This window comes from Pyrus communis, chromosome 10, assembly GCF_963583255.1.
Source record: "Pyrus communis chromosome 10, drPyrComm1.1, whole genome shotgun sequence".
NCBI lineage: Eukaryota > Viridiplantae > Streptophyta > Magnoliopsida > Rosales > Rosaceae > Pyrus > Pyrus communis.
In genome coordinates this window covers 14,457,779-14,477,965 of record NC_084812.1, presented here as the reverse complement: position 1 = coordinate 14,477,965, position 20,187 = coordinate 14,457,779, and the positions used below count along the sequence as shown (strand labels likewise).

At 35.3% G+C, this 20,187-nt stretch overlaps 1 protein-coding gene across 1 annotated transcript; it reads right to left on the bottom strand.

Moving 5' to 3' along the window:
- Window positions 1-12,057: 12,057 nt before the first annotated feature.
- LOC137746622 (LOB domain-containing protein 19) lies at window positions 12,058-15,592 on the bottom strand. The gene is made up of 2 exons (XM_068486630.1): window positions 15,281-15,592; window positions 12,058-12,463 (listed from the first exon to the last, which is right to left on the bottom strand). Exons 1-2 carry the CDS (start codon window positions 15,590-15,592, stop codon window positions 12,092-12,094), a joined length of 684 nt encoding a protein of 227 aa, XP_068342731.1. The 3' UTR covers window positions 12,058-12,091.
- Between the last annotated feature and the right edge of the window lie 4,595 nt (window positions 15,593-20,187).

Here is a 20,187-nt window from a genome sequence, read left to right as displayed (position 1 = left end):
TTCCAACCGAAATGCCAATTTCTATGTGGCATGACATGGAATGGCACCAGATGGAGTTGCTGTCAAATTTGACAGCAGCTTCAAATTTATTTTTAGGGCATAATTAATGCTTTTTATAATTTTTGTTATTATCTTTTGTTTTAAAATTACTAATTGCAATTATAAAAACTAAAGGGAATTGTTATTAGTATTTCAAAAATCACATTTGACACTCTAAACTTTCTATAATTAGAAAGAAGAATACACTTATAAGGAGTGTAGAATGAGATTTTTGGAGTGCTAATAACAATTCTCAAAGTAAATAATGCAATAATAGTTTAAATTTAACATATCGGGTGGAGAACCAGATTTATAAAAAGATCAATGTGCCACATAAGTCTTTAGATTACAATTTTGTGTTTAAAATTTGGCATCTCCTTTAGAGATGGTCTTACAATGTTAAGAAAGGTATGTATTCAATTTAGTTGGGATTATCATAGGAACCAATTTCCTATTGAACTTAAATATGTTGCACTAGGGGTGGGCACAGGCCGAACCCAATTTTGGAGGGATTGGACTGGACCTGGGTGCAAAGGAGACGGGTTGGGTCGGGGATAAAAGATTCTAATATAGGAACTGGACCTAACCCGGTCCAGTTGAAACGAGCTGGATCAAGTCGGGTCCACGAGTCCTTGGTTTTTTTTTTTTTTTGGTTATATATATAAACTAACATTTGTACAGATTCAAATTCATTCCCAGCAGTTCACATTTACACAGATTTCACTATTAGATATCAGTGCAGTACAGTGCAGATTTTGCACTACTCCCTCCACAGATCACACCCAATCCAAATACAAAGTCCAACATCCAAGTTCATAGATTAACAGCATTACATCATCTAACATCGTTCGATACATTAAATCCGAGACATTCAAAATAACATTCATATCCATTTGCCCCCTGAAAAGTTAAAAGAATGGAGTGAATACCTTGAACTCACATCAGCATCAAGAAACTTCTGTATTTCATCAATATCATTTGATGTTAAGGCTGTGGCAAACTGAAAAAACCCATAATAAGAAGAATGGTCAAAAACTCACTGTAATCAACGTGGACTTATGGTACTATTAAGTAAGATGACACCTTGTTCTGTCTTTCTTGCACTTTTTTTTCATTAAAGTTGCAAACTTGTGTATGAAATAATACTGTTGATGCCCCAAGGCATCGTCAACCAAGACTAATAAACTACCAGAAAAAAGGACGAAAAAAAACAGCACAGTTGGCACCCAAACCAATACAAAGATATTGAATAACAAGAAATAGCACAACTTACATTTTTAACAGCTTACATTCCTAACAGCTTACATTTCTAACAAGAAGTTGAATAACAATGGTAACAGCTTACATTCCTAATTAAAACTTGAAATCAATTGATTTTAAAACAAAATTTGATAAAGCAGAGAAGAAAATTAGGGTTTGGTTTTTACCTGTGAGACTGAGTATCAAATTTAGATCCTTAAAATGCTAGCACTAATAACATAAAATTGACCTAATCTGGTAATTAGTTAGCACAATAAACACAATAAGTGATTCAAATTACAATGAAATGCCGAAAAACAACTAAATCAAACTTGATCCACATAATATTTAGGAATTTAACACCTGAAATAAAGCAGAGAACTCGAAATGCAGATCAATTATATACACAGAGGTTGGTTTTTACCTATGAGACTGAGAGAGAGGTGACAAATCAAGAAGATGGGTGGTGGGGTGACTGGGTTCTGTAAGTCTGGGATGTCGTCAAAGTTGGTGGGCCATCGTGGTGGTCGCCAGGGCCGTCGTGATGTCAGGGTGGTGGAGGGGAGGGGATGATGCACTTGAGACGCCAAGAGAGAGGTGACAAATCGAGAAGATGGTGGTCGCTAGGGCCGTCATGATGTTGGGGTGGTAGAGGGAAGGGGACGACGCACTCGAGATGGCGAGAGAAACTCGAGTGACAGAGTCGAATTCGATAGGTCGAGGACGAGGAAACCTAAAACCAACGATTAAGATTGGATGGAGATCAATCTTGTCTGTCCATTCTAATTATAAACGGGCCGGTCCGGGTACCCGCGATTCCTATACTTCAGGAACTGGCCCGAACCGAAAATTTCAAAGGCCTGCCCCATCCCACCCCATTTCTGTTTTTACAAAATTAGAAACCGACTTGTACCCACCCCGATCCATGGTTCCTATACCTGTTTGCCCATCCCTATGTTGCACAATGCCAGTAAATTCCTGTTAGACTTCTAGAGTGTGAAGCTTCTTTCTAGAAAGAAAAATACATGGCTTTTCAACTATACAGGTTACTTCTACTTGCACGTGAATTATAGTTTGACAATGTATGTAATTTTTTATTTCATTTTAGTAAGTTTTGCACGTGCATTACACTGTGATTTGCATACGGAGTCGGAAACTAGAACGGCTTCTTACATGTGGCAGGTATATGGTGCCCTTTTGGAAATCCAAAGTTCATAGTTTCTAAGTTTGCTATAAAACTTAAATTGCTTTCAAAATATCAAGTTTCTGTGGATAAAATATGTTTGGAAACAAATCCATACTGTTTTGGTAAAATATCATTCAACAGGGTATTGAAATTTTAGAGCAGTGAGTTTCATATCCAGCTTAGATATACTGTATTTAGTCATTTCAAATTCAACTCAAACATATTTTGCATTTTATTTACGGTTTTTTTTTTTTTTTTTTTTTTTTTCATATAATCAACACACTTCTATGAAAGAAAAAGTTGGTAGTCTATTTGGGTTATAGAAGAGCTCACAAGTGATTGTTTTATTCAGAAAGCACTCGAAATTTGAAACAAAATTTGGACTTGCCTGTAGTTAAAGTGATTCTTATAAGCGTGCTGATGAGCAAAAGTTCTTTCTAGAAAAACATTTCTAAACGAGTATGTCTTTTCAAAACTTCAATTAATAATCGTAATGGTACCTACCCCAATTTTTACTCTAATATGTCACTGTCATACTATTAAGCTAGTTTTTTTTTTCTTATATTTTTAAAAATGATCAGCTAGTGGCTTCACCACGGTAGTTCACCCTTTCGGAAGCCGGGAAGATTCACGGAGGTATTTCAGCCTTCCCCTAACAACGATCGTGTGATTTACCAATAACAAGAATCGAACCCAGAACGTGCCATGTAAAATACAGCTCTAAAATTCATCTCAAACCACTGGACCATCCTGTAGTAGTTAACTAGTTATTTTTTTCTTGTTGAACTAGCATATTACTTGCCACATCATTTTGAATTAAAGTTTTTAAATAATAGTTGTTGTCATAATACTATTATTAAATTGAATTAGTTGCAAGAATAATATAAATATAGATACAACGCTTCAAATTTGAATTTGGACTGGCTCATCCATCTTCACTTTTTTATTTTTAAATCCAGAACATCCAAGTTGGATATGCAGTCAGCTGCTTTCTATGTATTGAAGATCCAATAGCATTTGAGATATGAGCTATACTTTGGAAATCCAAGGGAGCTGGTTTCCACACGTCCTTCTAACATATATATATATATATATATTTTTTTCAGACATCATATCAAATATAGGATTAATCTTCCATTACCATACTGAAAATTAAGAAACTTCACAATAATAAAGTGAAATTAATCATTAAATATATTAAACAAAAACAACAAATATAATTAAAAATAGATATATAGGAGAAAAAAAATGTGTGTTTCTCATTTGTCAAATCTAAATCGATTCTTAATCAAAACAAAACAAAAATGTGGCTTAATTCGAAACCAAATTAGTGGGTTATCAAATTACAACCTACAAGCAACTAAAATCATGAGCCTGCGAATATTCCTAAGAGAAACAAGTGTCTTATTTCAAATTGGGCCGAAGAGAGTATTGGCAAGTGGCTGAACCAATCCGTGGTGGATGGCAACTAACATGTTAGTTATTTATCGGGAGAATTTTGATTGAAAGATTATATTATAATTATAGCTTCAAATCTTTAATCTTTAATTAATTAATTAATTAGTAGAGATTAGAAAGCTAGAAACACACTTCGGTGTTTCAAGGCTTCACAAAAAATAATTGAACTAAAAAGCCCCTAAAACAAAAAATTTCAAACTAATCGAATTTGATACATGAAAAAATACAAGGGCAATTCTGTAAAAAAGGTCAAATTTAAAATTCATTTTATTAAAAGAGAAAAAGGAAAGGCGTGCTGGACTGAGGAGATATTCATTCCCCATTGTGCTTTGGCAGTTAACATAGAACACTCCAACACCCAACGCCCTGCGACCATAACGAGACCGTGCTTCACCATGATCGTCCTTCTCCTTCATTCACGTTCTGCATTGGCAGTTCACAAATCTCACCTCCAACACCATTTATAATTGTAAGCAAAACAGTAAAAAAACAGGAATAGATAGGAAAATATAGAAAAAAGGGGAAAAAACCGAGTACCTTTTTTCGACGTCAACTGCCCACACGCCAGTTTCTCAGTCATTAACCGCACATCGACAGTTTGTTTGTGGTTGTGCAAAAATCAATGAGCAGGAGAATGAGGGCGAGGCGGAGGGATAAACAAATCGCCAAAGAGTCTTCCACGGTACAACTTAATTTTTTTTATTTGTCAATCTCAATGTTTTGGGTATACAAAGAGCAAAACCAGGAGAAGAGAATGAAGGCGAGGCTGCGGATAAAACAGTCTTTGCTGCGGATAAAACAGTCTTTGGTACAACTTCTTACCATCTTCAAAGGAAATGTCAAATTTTAAACCTAAAATTTAAATTTGAAGGCTTACGTGGCACTTTGACATATTTTAAACTTTTGCTCTCCAATTGATATGTCAAATTTTAAAATAAAATAATAATTCATATGTATTTTCTTTTCATTGGGAATGAAAATAAACAAAAGGATAATGCTTTAAACCATTAAAAAAAATTAATAAAAAGCATTTAATAATTAATTAAAAAAAATCTGAAGGTGCTATCAAATTTGGCAGCAAGGGGAGAGATGTCAATTCATGTCATCCCATATCAGATTTGGCTTCTCGGTTGGAAAATATTAATGATGTATTTTGTTACCGTTATTGCTTATTTAGACAATTTGATATCTCTTTTGAAGATGCTTAACTCTCAATCTACATCTTTTATTCTCAATTCTCAATCTCAATCTTTTTCCTCCTGTCATACTAATATTTTTGGTTTTTATATCTTTAGATTAATTCAAAAGGTTGTCTATGTTCCTCCTGTCCATGAGTTTATTTTAATTAATTTAGTACAAATTTTCATTTTTGGTTTTTGGGTAATTAAAAGTTTGAAGCTTTGTTATTTGTATAATTAGTTTTGAAGTTGGTTTCACAGGGAAAATACGAAAGAAGAAGGAAGATAAATAGCAAAAAAGGAGGGAAGACAAATACGGTTGAGTCATCCTTTTCTGTTTTGGGCTACATATCTTCGTCCCTTTTCGATTTTCCTACTGTCCATTTTTTCAGAATATAGGGAGAATCAAATGTATACACTTTAATGCATATTGTTGAAATGAGTGAAAATGAGTCACTAGCTGTATGTCAATTTGAGTTGCTCTCTGAAATGTTATGTTTACTCGATGATGCAGAAAACTGTTGAGTGTATGAAGCAAGTTGCGAAACTTGACCTTGAGCTGACTGTAGAGGAGAGGAATCTTCTTTCCGTGGGATACAAAAATGCCATAGGTGCTCGACAGCCTTCTTGGCGCATCATGTCTTCCATTCAGAGAAAAGAAGAGTCCAACGGAAATGAGCATATGTCAAACTGATCAAGGGTTACCGGTGAAGGCAGAGGAAATCTCAAACATTTGCGAGGCCGCTGTTTTTTACTACAAGATGTAAGTCACATCTTTCCCTAATGGTTTACTCCAATGAATTTGATCTCTTGTGCTTGTTTAATTGTATGCATGGAATATATTCCAAAAGGGAAAAATTGCATATAGGTTTGAAGAAATTGGGTTCATTGCCATTTCGTTGTCAGATAGTCATTTCCAAAGTTGTTTTTTTTTCGTTGTTGCTTCTTAATACAAATGCAGAATAAACAAGAAGGAAGAGGGAAAGTTTTGATTCATCATTTTTCTTCTGAGTAAGTTTGTTTGATCATTTTCCTACGGTTTAGTCTCTCCTCCTGCAGAAATTCAAAGCCATATTTTACGTACAACGTTTTCAAGAAAAATTCACAGAAGAGAGATAGAAATGGACATGGTAGTACAAACCTCAGGTCAACTGGCCCCGATCCTCTGGATTCCCTTATGATCTTCGCCGAAATCAACATCGGAGCCATTTTTTATGTGCGCCGTTTATATTTTTGGTTTTATGCAGTTTTCTCTCTTTCTATTAATATCCACACAATTATGATTGATTTTTCAGATATTCAAATGCAGGAACAAAGAAAAAAGAAGGACGACAAGAAAGTCCTCTTCGTGTTAGTTTTCTATTGCAGGAAAACCCATTTCATGTTAGTTTCCTTTTGCTTTATATTATTTCTTTCAGCAAATGCAAAATCCTATAAGATTAGGTGCTCTGTGTAATAGCCAAGTTATTAATCCAGCCATTACTTTTAATCTCCAATAGTCACAATTAATTTTAACCTAAACGAGCTCTCTCTAAGGTTCCTCTCAACAAAACTTCCTGGGATTGTATTCAAAATCAATAATGAATGCAATTCATCCAGTGAAACTTAAAAGTAATGGCAACTTGGCTATTATATCCGAAATCAAATCTCATACGAGAATGCATTTGGTTCTGCAGTGGTTGTACATTTTTCTTCATGATTTTGGCCAAAAGGTTGTTTGTTATCACGGTACCCCAAAAAAAAAAACCAAACTGCCTGCTTTTAGTTTGATGGACTACCAAGACTCTTATCTACCTTTGCAATTGCATCTTTGTTGTGAATCTAATCTGATTTTTATTCTTCTCTTTTGCAGTTTATTGATAGAGGCCGACAATGACTAATCTCCATTGGGACAAACAAACATTTTGCATTCTTTAGAAGAAAAAAAAAAGTGTTGTACGAGTGATAAACTGAGACAAACGCGGCAATTAATAAATGAATCACAACGACTACAAGGTTCAACCCGTCGCCTTGCCTATTATCAAACCTAGTTGAACACGGAAAATTTATATGTACAAGATCTATAGGGGCGTGTAGCGCCCGTCAGAGACAAAAACAACAATTAATAAATGAATCGCAGCGACTATAAGGTTCAACCCGTGCCCTTGCCTATTATCAAACTTAGTTGAACATGAAAAATGTATATGTACAAGTAGCGCCCATCAGAGACAAAAGCGAACAATTAATAAATGAATCATAGCGACTATAATGTCACATCCCGGCCTGGGGGGGACCACTTCCCGTGCCCGCTCCACCACCATAGCACGATATTGTCCGCTTTGGGTCTCGACCACGCCCTCACGGTTTTGTTTCTGGGAACTCACACGAAAACTTCCCAATGGGTCACCCATCCTGGGAGTGCTCTCGCGCGCTACTCACTTAACTTTGGAGTTCCCATGGAACCCGAAGCCAGTGAGCTCCCAAAAAGCCTCGTGCTAGGTAGAGATGGGAATATACATTTAAGGATCACTCCCCTAGGCGATGTGGGATGTTACAATCCACCCCCCTTAGGGGCTCGACATCCTCGTCGGCACACCACGGCCAGGGTTAGGCTCTGATACCAAATTGTCACATCCCAGCTCGGGGCGGATCACTTCCCGGGCCCGCTCCACCACCGTAGCACAATATTGTCCGCTTTGGGCCCTTACCACGTCCTTACGGTTTTGTTTCTGGGAACTCACACGAGAACTTCCCAATGGGTCACCCATCCTGGGAGTGCTCTCGCGCGCTACTCGCTTAACTTCGGAGTTCCCATGGAATCAGAAGCCAGTGAGCTCCCAAAATGCCTCGTGCTAGGTAAGGATGGGAATATACATTTAAGGATCACTCCCCTGGGCGATGTGTGATGTTACAATAAGATTCAACCCGTCGCCTTGCCTATTATCGAACCCTGTTGAACACAAAAAAAGGTATACGTACAAGATCTATAGGGGAGCGTAGCGCCCGTAATTAAAAAAAAGCCTTTTTGTGCATGCAGGAAAGTTAGTTATATTATTAACCCTACAAACTAATGAAATTATTTTAACATGTTCATAGATAAAATTGTTTTCTTTCCTGATTGTAAAATAATTTTACTATTTTTTTTCAAAGCCTTATAGCCAAAAATCATATCATTGCCCTAATTTTTTCTTCCACGTTTTTTTTTTCAAAAAAAAAAAAAAAAAAAAAAAAAAACTTTTGGTTGTTATGTTTTTTTTAAAAATTTTTTTTTGAACAAATGATATTATTTATACTAAGGGTGTGGAAGAGTGTGTTAAGCCTCACAATGAGTTAACAATAATGTGGTTCAAGTTCGTCTTTAGTGAGAATCGAACTTAAGACCTCTCACTTATAAGTGAAGAGGATTATCATTAGACCGTAGTATAAAATGACAAAGGTTAAGAAAGCAAAAAAGAAAATGGAGTTTTACAGAGATTTAGGTACACAGAATCAAGTAAATGATGACAAAATGAAGAAGCTGCATGATTGAGAATAGAATTTCAGAGAGTTGTAGAGAGAGAATCTCTCATTTTACAACTTTCAATGCTAACCATTTATCTAATCAGCCTATGAGCTTTAGACATCTGGCAGCTCCATTTAACAAACTAAAACATAACAAACATTTTTCTACCTTGCATATAAGCCAAGGTATTAAACAGAAATCATTTCAACATTTAATGCATATTGTTGAAATGAGTGACAATGAGTCACTTGCTGTATGTCAATTTGAGTTGCTCTCTGAATTGTTATGTTTACTCGATGATGCAGAAAACTGTTGAGTGTATGAAGCAAGTTGCGAAACTTGACCTTGAGCTGACTGTAGAGGAGAGGAATCTTCTTTCTGTGGGATACAAAAATGCCATAGGTGCTCGACAGCCTTCTTGGCGCATCATGTCTTCCATTCAGAGAAAGGAAAAGGCTAACGGAAATGAGTATATGTCAAACTGATCAAGGGTTACCGGTGAAGGCAGAGGAAATCTCAAACATTTGCGAGGCCGCTGTTTTTTACTACAAGATGTGAGTCACATTTTTCCGTAATGGTTTACTCCAATGAATTTGATCTCTTGTGCTTATTTAATTGTATGCATGGAATATATTCCAAAAGGGAAAAATTGCTTATAGGTTTGAAGAAATTGGGTTCATTGCCATTTCGTTGTCAGATAGTCATTTCCAAAGTTGTTTTTTTTGGTTGTTGCTTCTTAATACAAATGCAGAATAAACAAGAAGGAAGAGGGAAAGTTTTGATTCATCATTTTTCTTCTGAGTAAGTTTGTTTGATCATTTTCCTACGGTTTAGTCTCTCCTCCTGCAGAAATTCAAAACCATATTTTACGTACAACGTTTTCAAGAAATTCACAGAAGAGAGATAGAAATGGACATGGTAGTACAAACCTCAGGTCAACTGGCCTCGATCCTCTGGATTCCCTCATGATCTTCGCCGAAATCAACATCCGAGCCATTTTTTATGTGCGCCGTTTATATTTTTGCTTTTATGCAGTTTTCCCTCTTTCTATTAATATCCACACAATTATGATTGATTTTTCAGATATTCAAATGCAGGAACAAAGAAAAAAGAAGGACGACAAGAAAGTCCTCTTCGTGTTAGTTTTCTATTGCAGGAAAACCCATTTCATGTTAGTTTCCTTTTGCTTTATCTTATTTCTTTCAGCAAATGCAAAATACTATAAGATTAGGTGCTCTGTGTAATAGCCAAGTTATTAATCCAGCCAATACTTTTAATCTCCAATAGTCACAATTAATTTTAACCTAAACGAGCTCTCTCTAAGGTTCCTCTCAACAAAACTTCCTAGGATTGTATTCAAAATAAAAAATGAATGCAATTCATCCAGTGAAACTTAAAAGTAATGGCAACTTGGCTATTATATCCGAAATCAAATCTCATACGAGATTGCATTTGATTCTGCAGTGGTTGTACATTTTTCTTCATGATTTTGGCCAAAAGGTTGTTTGTTATCACGGTACCAAAAAAAAAAAAAAACCAAACTGCCTGCTTTTAGTTTGATGGACTACCAAGACTCTTATCTACCTTTGCAATTGCATCTTTGTTGTGAATCTAATCTGATTTTTATTCTTCTCTTTTGCAGTTTATTGATAGAGGCCGACAATGACCAATCTCCATTGGGACAAACAAACATTTTGCATTCTTTAGAAGAAAAAAAAGAGAGTGTTGTACGAGTGATAAACAGAGACAAAAGTGACAATTAATAAACGAATCACAACGACTACAAGGTTCAACCCGTCGCCTTACCTATTATCAAACCCAATTGAACACAGAAAATGTATATGTACAAGATCTATAGGGGCGTATAGCGCCCGTCAAAGACAAAAACAACAATTAATAAATGAATCGCATCAACTACAAGGTTCAACCCGTGCCCTTGCCTATTATCAAACTCAGTTGAACATGAAAAATGTATATGTACAAGTAGCGCCCATCAGAGACAAAAGGGACAATTAATAAATGAATCGTGGCGACTATAAGGTTCAAACCGTTGCCTTGCCTATTATCGAACCCTGTTGAACACAAAAAAAGGTATATGTACAAGATCTATAGGGGCGCATAGCGCCCATGATTAAAAAAAAGCCTTTTCGCGCATGCAGGAAGGCTAATTATATTATTAACCCAACAAACGAATGAAATTATTTTAACATGTTTATAGATAAAATTGTTTTCTTTCCTGATTGTAAAATAATTTTACTATTTTTTTTCAAAGCCTCATAGCAAAAAATCATATCATTACCCTAATTTTTTCTTCCACGTTTTTTTTTCCAAAAAAAAAAAAAAAACTTTTGGTTGTTGTGTTTTTTTTTTTTTTTTTTTTTTTGAACAAATGATATTATTTATACTAAGGGTGTGGAAGAGTGTGTTAAGCCCCACAATGGGTTAAAATAATGTGGTTCAAGTTCGTCTTTAACGAGAATCGAACTTAAGATCTCTCACTTACAAGTGAAGAAGATTATCATTAGATCGTAGTACAAAATGACAAAGGTTAAGAAAGCAAAAAAGAAAATGGAGTTTTACAGAGATTTAGGTACACAGAATCAAGTAAATGATGACAAAATGAAGAAGCTGCATGAATGAGAATAGAATTTCAGAGAGTTGTAGAGAGAGAATCTCTCATTTTACAACTTTCAATCCTAATCATTTATCTAATCAGCCTATGAGCTTTAGACATCTGGCAGCTCCATTTAACAAACTAAAACATAACAAACATTTTTCTACCTTGCATATAAGCCAAGGTATTAAACAGAAATCATTTCAACATTTATAATTCAACAGTAGTGATGAAATAGTTATCCAGAAACAATTGTTAAAGGTATGAACAATCTATTCAGGGACGAAATCGTTTGAAGTTCGTCACCAAAAACCTTTAGCAACCATTTTATATTCTCTCTTTGTAAATTTTATTTTTAAAGTTTCAATAAGCAGATGCACAGCATGTTGACAATTGATAGTTATAAATTAAGATGGTTACTTGACAAAGGGGAACTTGAGCTCCATTTAAATACTGAACAATAGAATTTGAAAGAAGCTCGTAACACGATTAAGAATATTCCTCCTTGCACCAGCGGCCCTAGAGCAGTACCAATATGGTGATAATGTGACATGTTAAAATAAGCATTTAGAAGTGGTAGTCACATACAAATTCCCTACAATCTGTTAAGTTTGTGGCCAAACTTTTAACGTGGACTAACACAAACATCCACTTGCCAAAATACGTGAAGCACGAATCGCAATGAAATCAATTAACTGAAACCCATGCCTGGTTTGTTGCAAGAAAGCTACAGAACAAAGTAATGTGTGCGTGCACGGGGTTGGCATTTTTAAATCTCCAAAACAGTACAATTCATTTGATACGTCAGGAGCCACAAAATCTTTGCTTGCAAAAGCCAGCCATAACGCAAGTACAATGGACAAGAAAATTGATCAGATGTGACCAGTTGGAAAGAGTTAGAAATTTTGATGATGAGAACCGGAAGACTTGTTCAACCTTACTCCTGGCAAGTACCGGCAGACGAACTCTCGAGCCAGTGCTTGCAGATTTTCACCATCAATGAGTTCTTGATCCTCTGTGTTGAAGAGGCTTGACATTTCAGATGATGTATTTGGTGCTTGGAGAGGATCACAATGCGTCAATATGTTGGGAGTTGGTACCATATCTGAGGACGATGACGATGTCACATTAATATTGGACGAGGAATACTGAAGGCTTCTGGTGGGCGGAGGGATTTCGAGCTGAGGTGGTTGTGGCGGCAGCGGAAAACGCTGCAAGGTGCCAAGACGGGCTTGAACATAGGCTAACTCTGCTTGCAAATTCACTACCTACCAACCATAAATACGAGAGATTAAGTATAGTTTCTTCTTTCATGGTAATTGTTACATAAATAGAAAAATGCAAACGTTATTAGTATGAGATAGATAGCTAGTCTATGCCATATAATAATGAAGCAAAATTTGTTAATTTTTCTTTTGTAATTATATATGTAAAAACAGATATATGATGATATTAGCTAGGTCAAGGTGCAAAGGTTACGTGTTTGATATATTTATATCTTAATTAGAATTGTGTGATGTTGAAACATTGTCAGTGGTAACGATTATTTTTTTATGTTGCAACCCACGATTGAATTGCTTAGTACTATTATACAATGTATACACTGAAGCATAAACTCGTCATCCATCATTATTATAACATAAGAACAGGTTATATGATTGATATGTATATAAACTATGCCTTTACAGCTCTAATTTCATCCATTTCATGCAAGGTTCTAAAAGACGCTAGACGCTAGTCGAGCAGCAGGCTGGAGCCTAGTGCCTAGGCGGCTAGGTGGGGTCTAGGCGGGCGCCTAGGCAGACTAGACGGATTTAAGTAAATCCTTTATATTTCGTGTAAATCAGTGTCTGTTTATACTTAAAATATATATAATTTCATCATAAACTACAAAATAGAATGACATATGTATTATGAAGTATTGGAACATAATGAAAACATGGGAAACAAGCATATAGTGTGTGCTTATTTAAGTATTCAACAAGTCTCTTACAATTTATTGAAAAAAATTAAATGCAAATTGAAAGTTATCTATTTTTTGTCTAAGTGAGGCGCTATATAGGCAGGTGCCTAGGCAGGTCTGGGTGGGTCAGGCGGGTGCCTAAGTGGTTTATGTGGACTGGTCTAGGCACCCTTTCTTAATTTTTGAACTCCTAGGCATTATTTGGGACGGTGACCAGCCGCCTAGCGTCTAGATGGGGATTTTTATAACAGTGCTTTCATGTGTAGTCAACCTTACCCAACAGTAGAGGTTTAAGGAATTCTACCAAACCCAAAAGCTAAAGATTACAAAGCTAGCTAGAAATGGCCTTGACGTGTGGAAACTAGAAATCTGATTTTTGTATTGTAGAATTTTTATATGGACAACTTGATACACACACACACACACACACACACACACACACTTGCATACCATTAAACATATATAGTTACCATATATAATAAATAACATCTAACTAATACCCTTTCAGAAAAATCTAATTAATACTTATACTCATCAAGCTGAATAAGACTTTATAGTGTACCATTCCTACGTACAAGCAAACGGTTGTCACCACGTCAAAGCAAAATATGTTATATATAAGGCAAAAAAATCATGAAAATAGATACCATATTGTATGTGTGTGTGTGTGTGTGTGTATGTATATCTCACACTAACAAATCAAGCCATTATTCTTTGTGATTAAGGAAGAAAGTGTAGGTATACAGTAAATCTTAAAACTCGCATAGTTCTGTTAGGGTCCTTAATTCTCATACGTGAGAAACAATAATAATCATCTTGCTGATATAAATGCAAAACATATATATATATATATATATATATATATATATAATTAGGATACCAATAATGTGAGAATGGTTAACAAAGTCAAAAACAGGTGTATTAAATATATCTCGAATCACTAAATATGTTTGCTTGGTAGCTCCGGCAAGCAACAGGAACCCCCAAAGTCATCCACCCAATACACCATAGCCGCCACCTCTCTCTCTCTCTCTCTCTCTCTTTTCTATGGGAAAATTTAGAAGGTTAAAAAAAGTAGAAACTCATGTTTATATACATTACGAGTTTCATAACTTTGTATTGGAAAAGAAAGACCAATTAATAATACCAGAAGAAAAACCTTTACAATTTCTCCATATATGCTAGGTAGACTAAATTTGCAAACAAATATGTCATCAATAAGAAATAAGCACGTTAATCAACACTAAAAATCTAATCATCAACTTCCACATCATTTAGTTTACCAAATTTAGTCTATCAATTTAGTCTTTCTAACATTACCCTATAACAAGTGCAAGTTAGCATGGATTTCAAGCAAATTTAATTGAAAATCTAAGACGAATAACACTCCCAGAAAATAAAGCAAAACCTAGAAAACAAAAAAGTAAAAAATTGCAAGTGATTATGCCCAGAAAACAAGCAACTCATGGCGCACGTTAGATATAGCATGGAATGGATGTCTCGAAAACTTATGAAACACGCAGTCTTGATCTAGTAGTCTTACAAATCGGAAAACTTGACAAACGTCTAAAATCACATCCAGTCATACTTGTCCAAAAAATGACAGCTAGATGGAAATACACACCAGGCGCATGCTAGTACAAATATTCACTAACCTGCACTCGACAGAGAGCTAGCAATTGCCAATTTCCCACAAAAGAAGAGTACTGCTAGTAGCCTTACTCTTTAATTATTTAGTTTTTGATACTCCGAACCACATACTTATTCACTTTAGACCTCAATACTAGTTGTAGGTTATTAAGTGTATAAGGTGTACACCGTTGACATGATTATATTTAGCAAATGTGTTACAATTCTAGCCTTGTGCTCGTGGCTAGGTGAACTAGAAGCTAAAATGCAGGCAATCAATCTCAAGAAAATCAGTGAGAACTGATAAGTTTGCTCGTTCTAACCAGTTTCTTGAAAAACCTATAATTTAAATTAAAATTGATCTACGTAAGAAGCATGAAAAATTAAACTCAGAAAATGGTCAACAAATTTGAGCTTAAAGAGGTCAAAGAAATTAAAGAAACAAGTCAAGGATTTGAGTGCGTAATTAGGTGATTATAGTTAATAGGATCACCTGCTGTTGGAGAGTGAAGATGTGAGAAGCACAGCCATAGACAGGGTCTCTAACCCTAGCAAGAGCCTCATAGCAAAGGGTGACGACAGCATCGAGCCGCTTGTGTGGTGGTATGCGCAACAGAAGCTTTGAGGCGTTGCTCGCACCAAACACTTTGTGCACCGCAGCAAAGTGCGCCGTGCCTTGCTCTGCGTCGAAGTACGGCGCAAATATGCACCCTTTTATGCACTTTCTCCTCAGGAACTTGCAAGCACCACAAGGACCGCCTCCTCCTCCATTATCATTGTTTCCATTTGATGATGATCCACTCATTTCTCTCCTCTCCCTCCCTCTCTCTCTCTCCCTCTCTCTCTCGCGCTATAGATTAATTAGCTGCTGCTTCTTCTCAGGCAAGTTTAATTAGTCTGTGGGGTCTGGGAGATAATATATAAAGAGGATGAGAGAGAGAGATGCAAGTATTCAGAAGAGAGTGAGAGGGGGTTGGGTTTGATTTCTACATTCATTTATTGATAGAAACCGTGGAAGCTTTGGTGGTGGCTGGTGGGTCACTAGAAAGGACTGGTGGTTCCATTTTTATTTGGATAATGCTTGCGTTCTTTATTGGGGATGAGTTCATTTTACTAATTGCAAATAATGTATGTACTTTTATCGTAAAAATTTCATAATCAGAACCGTTCAATTTCTTAATTTTAGTTTGAAGATCATCCTTACAAAAAATTTCTACGAAAAATCATGCGAATCGCATATTATTTAGTCATCTAAATGTATGAAATAAATCAACGGTTCATTATGAATATGCTATTTGGGTATCTACACTGTTAGTTTATTTAATACATTTGGATGACTCGATGATATCTAAATCGAATGATTTTTTGTCAAGATGGTCTTTAAATGAAGATTAAGTATTTGAATGGTTCCGATTATATTTTTATGATAAAAATACGTTATTTGTAAATGAGAGAGTAAGCTCATCTCCGATTCAAGCATAATCCTTTTAATTTCCAGCAGTTATATTTTTGCTGTGCAGCCAAGTAAAACAAAACAAACACAACTTTCACGTCAATATTTTGTATGATGAGTTAGTGATGATATAAGCCAGAGCCAGTAACATATTCATATCAGAAGTTTCCAAAAACACGTTGTAGCTAACTTAATACGGCATAAATCACCTATTAAACTTGTTTTAGAATATAATTTCACTATCCAAACAACTTATCACAGGTACCAAAGTCTGGCAAAGTGGAAATGATCACTTTGAAGATAAACATCCACTAGCTACTGATATCCAATTGTCCATATTTAAATGTGTTTATAGAGACAGATGACTGTGGGGCCAAAATTCCTAAGAACAATGTAACTACAATTTTGTCATCTAAGAACACAGTAAATGTCATTTCTGATTTTTGAACATAGTTTAGTCATCTGAGAACAAAGTAAATTTGGTCAACTGAGTGTCAAATAGGGACTCAATTTTCAATTTTAATGATCTTTTCTCTCGTTTAAATCTTCGAAAGAAAAGGATGGATCAAACTAAGCCTAAAACTCACGAATTTGAGTTGATTAATGCCTGACATGAGCTTAAGCATAACATGCCACAACACAACAAGATTATCAGCGTAATTTTCTTAACTAGCGCGACCTGAGTTAGTCAGAATACTTGACCTTAGGATGAGAGGATTGTTATCATTATATATGTTAGCTATAAAATATGATATCCTTGTATTACTAGAGTCCCACTTTTTCAAACTTGGCTTGAATGACTTGCAATCGGACATACTTCAGCGCTAAAATTAAGTAATACATTGAATATAAGCATGCTTTAATTTAGATAATATTCTGGGTGGCATATATTCAATACTCCCACGTGTTTGAGTGAGAGAGGGGGATAGAGGGTGGTGCGTTCGTTTGTGCGAGTGGAGGTGGGAGGAGGGGCTTGATATATATATATATATATATATATATATATATATTTGGTTTAAACTTTAAAATCACGTCAAGCAGAGAAGAAGTGGAGTAGTTTGCGTTAAGCAAACAAACAAGGCGGTTATCAGCTTAGCTACTTGCATAAGTTTAAATACTGTATTCAGATATGATGTGCAGGTCTCTACCATTCACCTTACGAATTGTATTACTATTCTACCAGTGCACCTGTATACGTGGTCCATGTATATTTTGACAAGTGAGAGGAGTTGCTCATATCAACCCTGCGAGATGAGATGACTACTAGCTATCATCATCAAGAATGTTATATGTATCACATTTTGGTTAATTCCCCACCAAGAGAATTTTGTGGCCGACTGGGTTGCGTCGCATTTTAAAGGAGGGACGTGCCTGGAAATCTAGAGGGCCAAACCTTCCTTCCGTTCTAGTTCATATCCTATCAAAAAATGGTCTGCCATGTCCACATTAGGTGTTTATTATGGTTATAGGCAGGGAATCCCCTTAGTACTGTGTTTGTTTTCCTTGACCCCTTTTTAAGGTCCTCTTCCCCATAACCATTTCGCGTTCCTGCTCGTTTATTTTTTTTTATTTTTTATTTTTTAAAACTTTCATGCTCTGCGGTTTGGGTTTAGCTCCCTGTGCTTTACCCTTCTGTTTGTTATGTGTTTCTTCTTTGGAGGTTTCCCTCCTGTTTTAATGAATATGTTTCCTCGAGCAAAAATAAAGAAGTGAAACTCATTGATGGTGAGGTGGACGTGCATGACATGTACAACAGCCTAGTGAGTGAGTGATTCGGTAAAATCTGTCATTCGTCATTTTAGTCATCAGTCAAGCACAAGACACTGACTCTGCTGTCATCCCAATGGTTTATTTTGCAACACAGAAAACCATGCAGTGCAATTCAAAGTTGTTGACGTAAGAGCACTAGAACATATATTGGTACCAACTGCCACTTGTCCTCATCTCATCAGTCCTCGCTTCAACTCTGGTACGAACACCCTTCCCTATCTCCAAACAGGAGCCAGGAGGCCCGTATGTCATTCGGTACACTGTTCATCGTGTGTGTCCTTCAGGACAAGGATTCTCGCCAGATATTTTTTTAGAATATTTAGAAATTTTGTGATCGTGACTGTTTATTATACATCATACGATTATTTTTTTATTATATACTATTTATGTTTAATTTTAAAATTTAAAATTTAAAATAATTTTTTATCGTACAATGTACGATAAATAATAACGATTACAAAATTCCTAAGATCCTTAAGAAAAGGATTCGGCGAGATCCATTTCCTGTCCCTTAAAACCCTAGCAGTAGTATATTTATTTGTTTACTGTGTCACTTACTTTCCTATTCAAATCTAGGATCCGTGATCTGATCTGTTATTATACTACGTTTATATGATTGCCAACTTGCCTTTGGTTATTGGGCTTAATTTACTGTACCAATAAAGTTAATAAACCCTAGTTAAATTTTTATTTCATTTGATATTGTAAAAGATAAGTCCCTTCCTCCTAAACCCTTTAGGGCACGTTTACGTAACCGTTATCGGAATCAAAAAACGAAATTAAATTCTAATTATTGGTATACCTTTGTTTACTAAACTTGGGAAGTAAAACAAAAGGTGGGACTCACACAAAATTTTGGAATTGAATTCCAAAATTTGGAGGATTTGGATTCCTTAGATTAACATGGTATTTGGATTCCTGGTTGTTTGGGCAATCGGAATAACACTTTTGTTCCCTTTATGCCCTCACTTACTTTTTCTATTTCCAGTACTATCATTTATAAACCCATTTTAATTATGCACAACTCCTTAATTTTTATTATTATTTTTATTTCCATGCTTATTCACATTATGCACAACTTCATGCTCATACACATTATGCACAACTCCATGCATATGCCGAAGAGAAGAAACTACAATTTGAGCGAGAAAATTTAAATATTAAAGTAATTACTTAAATTTATAAAAAATAAAAAATAAACAAAAGCATTTTAGTGTGTCTATGAAATAAAAAACAATTTAATTTTTTTACTATTATATATTATATCAAATTTTATTAAAAAAAGTATATAAATATTTCTTTTGGGATAAGGGCATTTTAGTAATCATACTGATTTATATTCCGATTATTTTGAATTAGTAAACAACTTTATGGAATAAGTGTCATTTTTATTTTGATTCCAGAACATTTAAGTAAACAGCTTCAATAGGAATCTGATTCTGACTTCTCTTCATTCCTACTACTTCTCAATTCAATTCTCCTTATTTTCATTACGGTTATGTAAACGCCCCATTAATTCAATGATGGAGGAGAAAATACAACAACAAAAAATAATTGATCACTTATAATTGAATTAAAATTAAATAGTGAGTGACGACAATTTCTTGCGCACTAAAATCTAGGAGAACATGACTTTTTAGAAGATACAGTAAAGAATAATTTGAATTATCCAACATTAGAATGTGAAAATCCAACTATTATTGACATCAGAAGCGAATTGTGTAAAGGCTTCTAATTCTGCAAATTGTGCCAATTCCAATTTTGATTTGCCAACTACTTGTTTCATGGCTTAAATTTGAGCTGCGGATCCTATCAACCAATAATGTGTGGAGAGACTCAAGCATATGCATAGATTATCTAGCAATATATATCGTATTAGAATGTACACGTACTACACACACACACACACACACACACTCACACACAAACACAAAGAAAGAAAGAAAGAAAGTCGATGCTTTTAAATTAAAAGGGTAAAAGTATTTTTACCAAAATATATGGTATTCCACTATACTCCGCTAATTTACTAGAAAATCACAGAGTTCAAATGTTTGAATTTGTAGGGTATTTGAGAACCTCTTATTTTCTTCCCCATCATACACTTTTTATTTCTGTCCGTTAGATCTTATTTGTGTCTCCCTCAAACTTTATTTTGTTTGTGCAAACCGAGATGAACT

What these genes read in the sequence shown, in the direction of transcription:
- LOC137746622 (XM_068486630.1), bottom strand. Translation starts at nt 15,592, where the DNA reads ATGAGTGGATCATCATCAAATGGAAACAATGATAATGGAGGAGGAGGC. An exon ending in TCTTCACTCTCCAACAGCAG is followed by an intron (nt 12,464 to 15,280) that starts GTGATCCTATTA and finishes TATGGTTGGTAG; the next exon opens with GTAGTGAATTTGCAAGCAGA.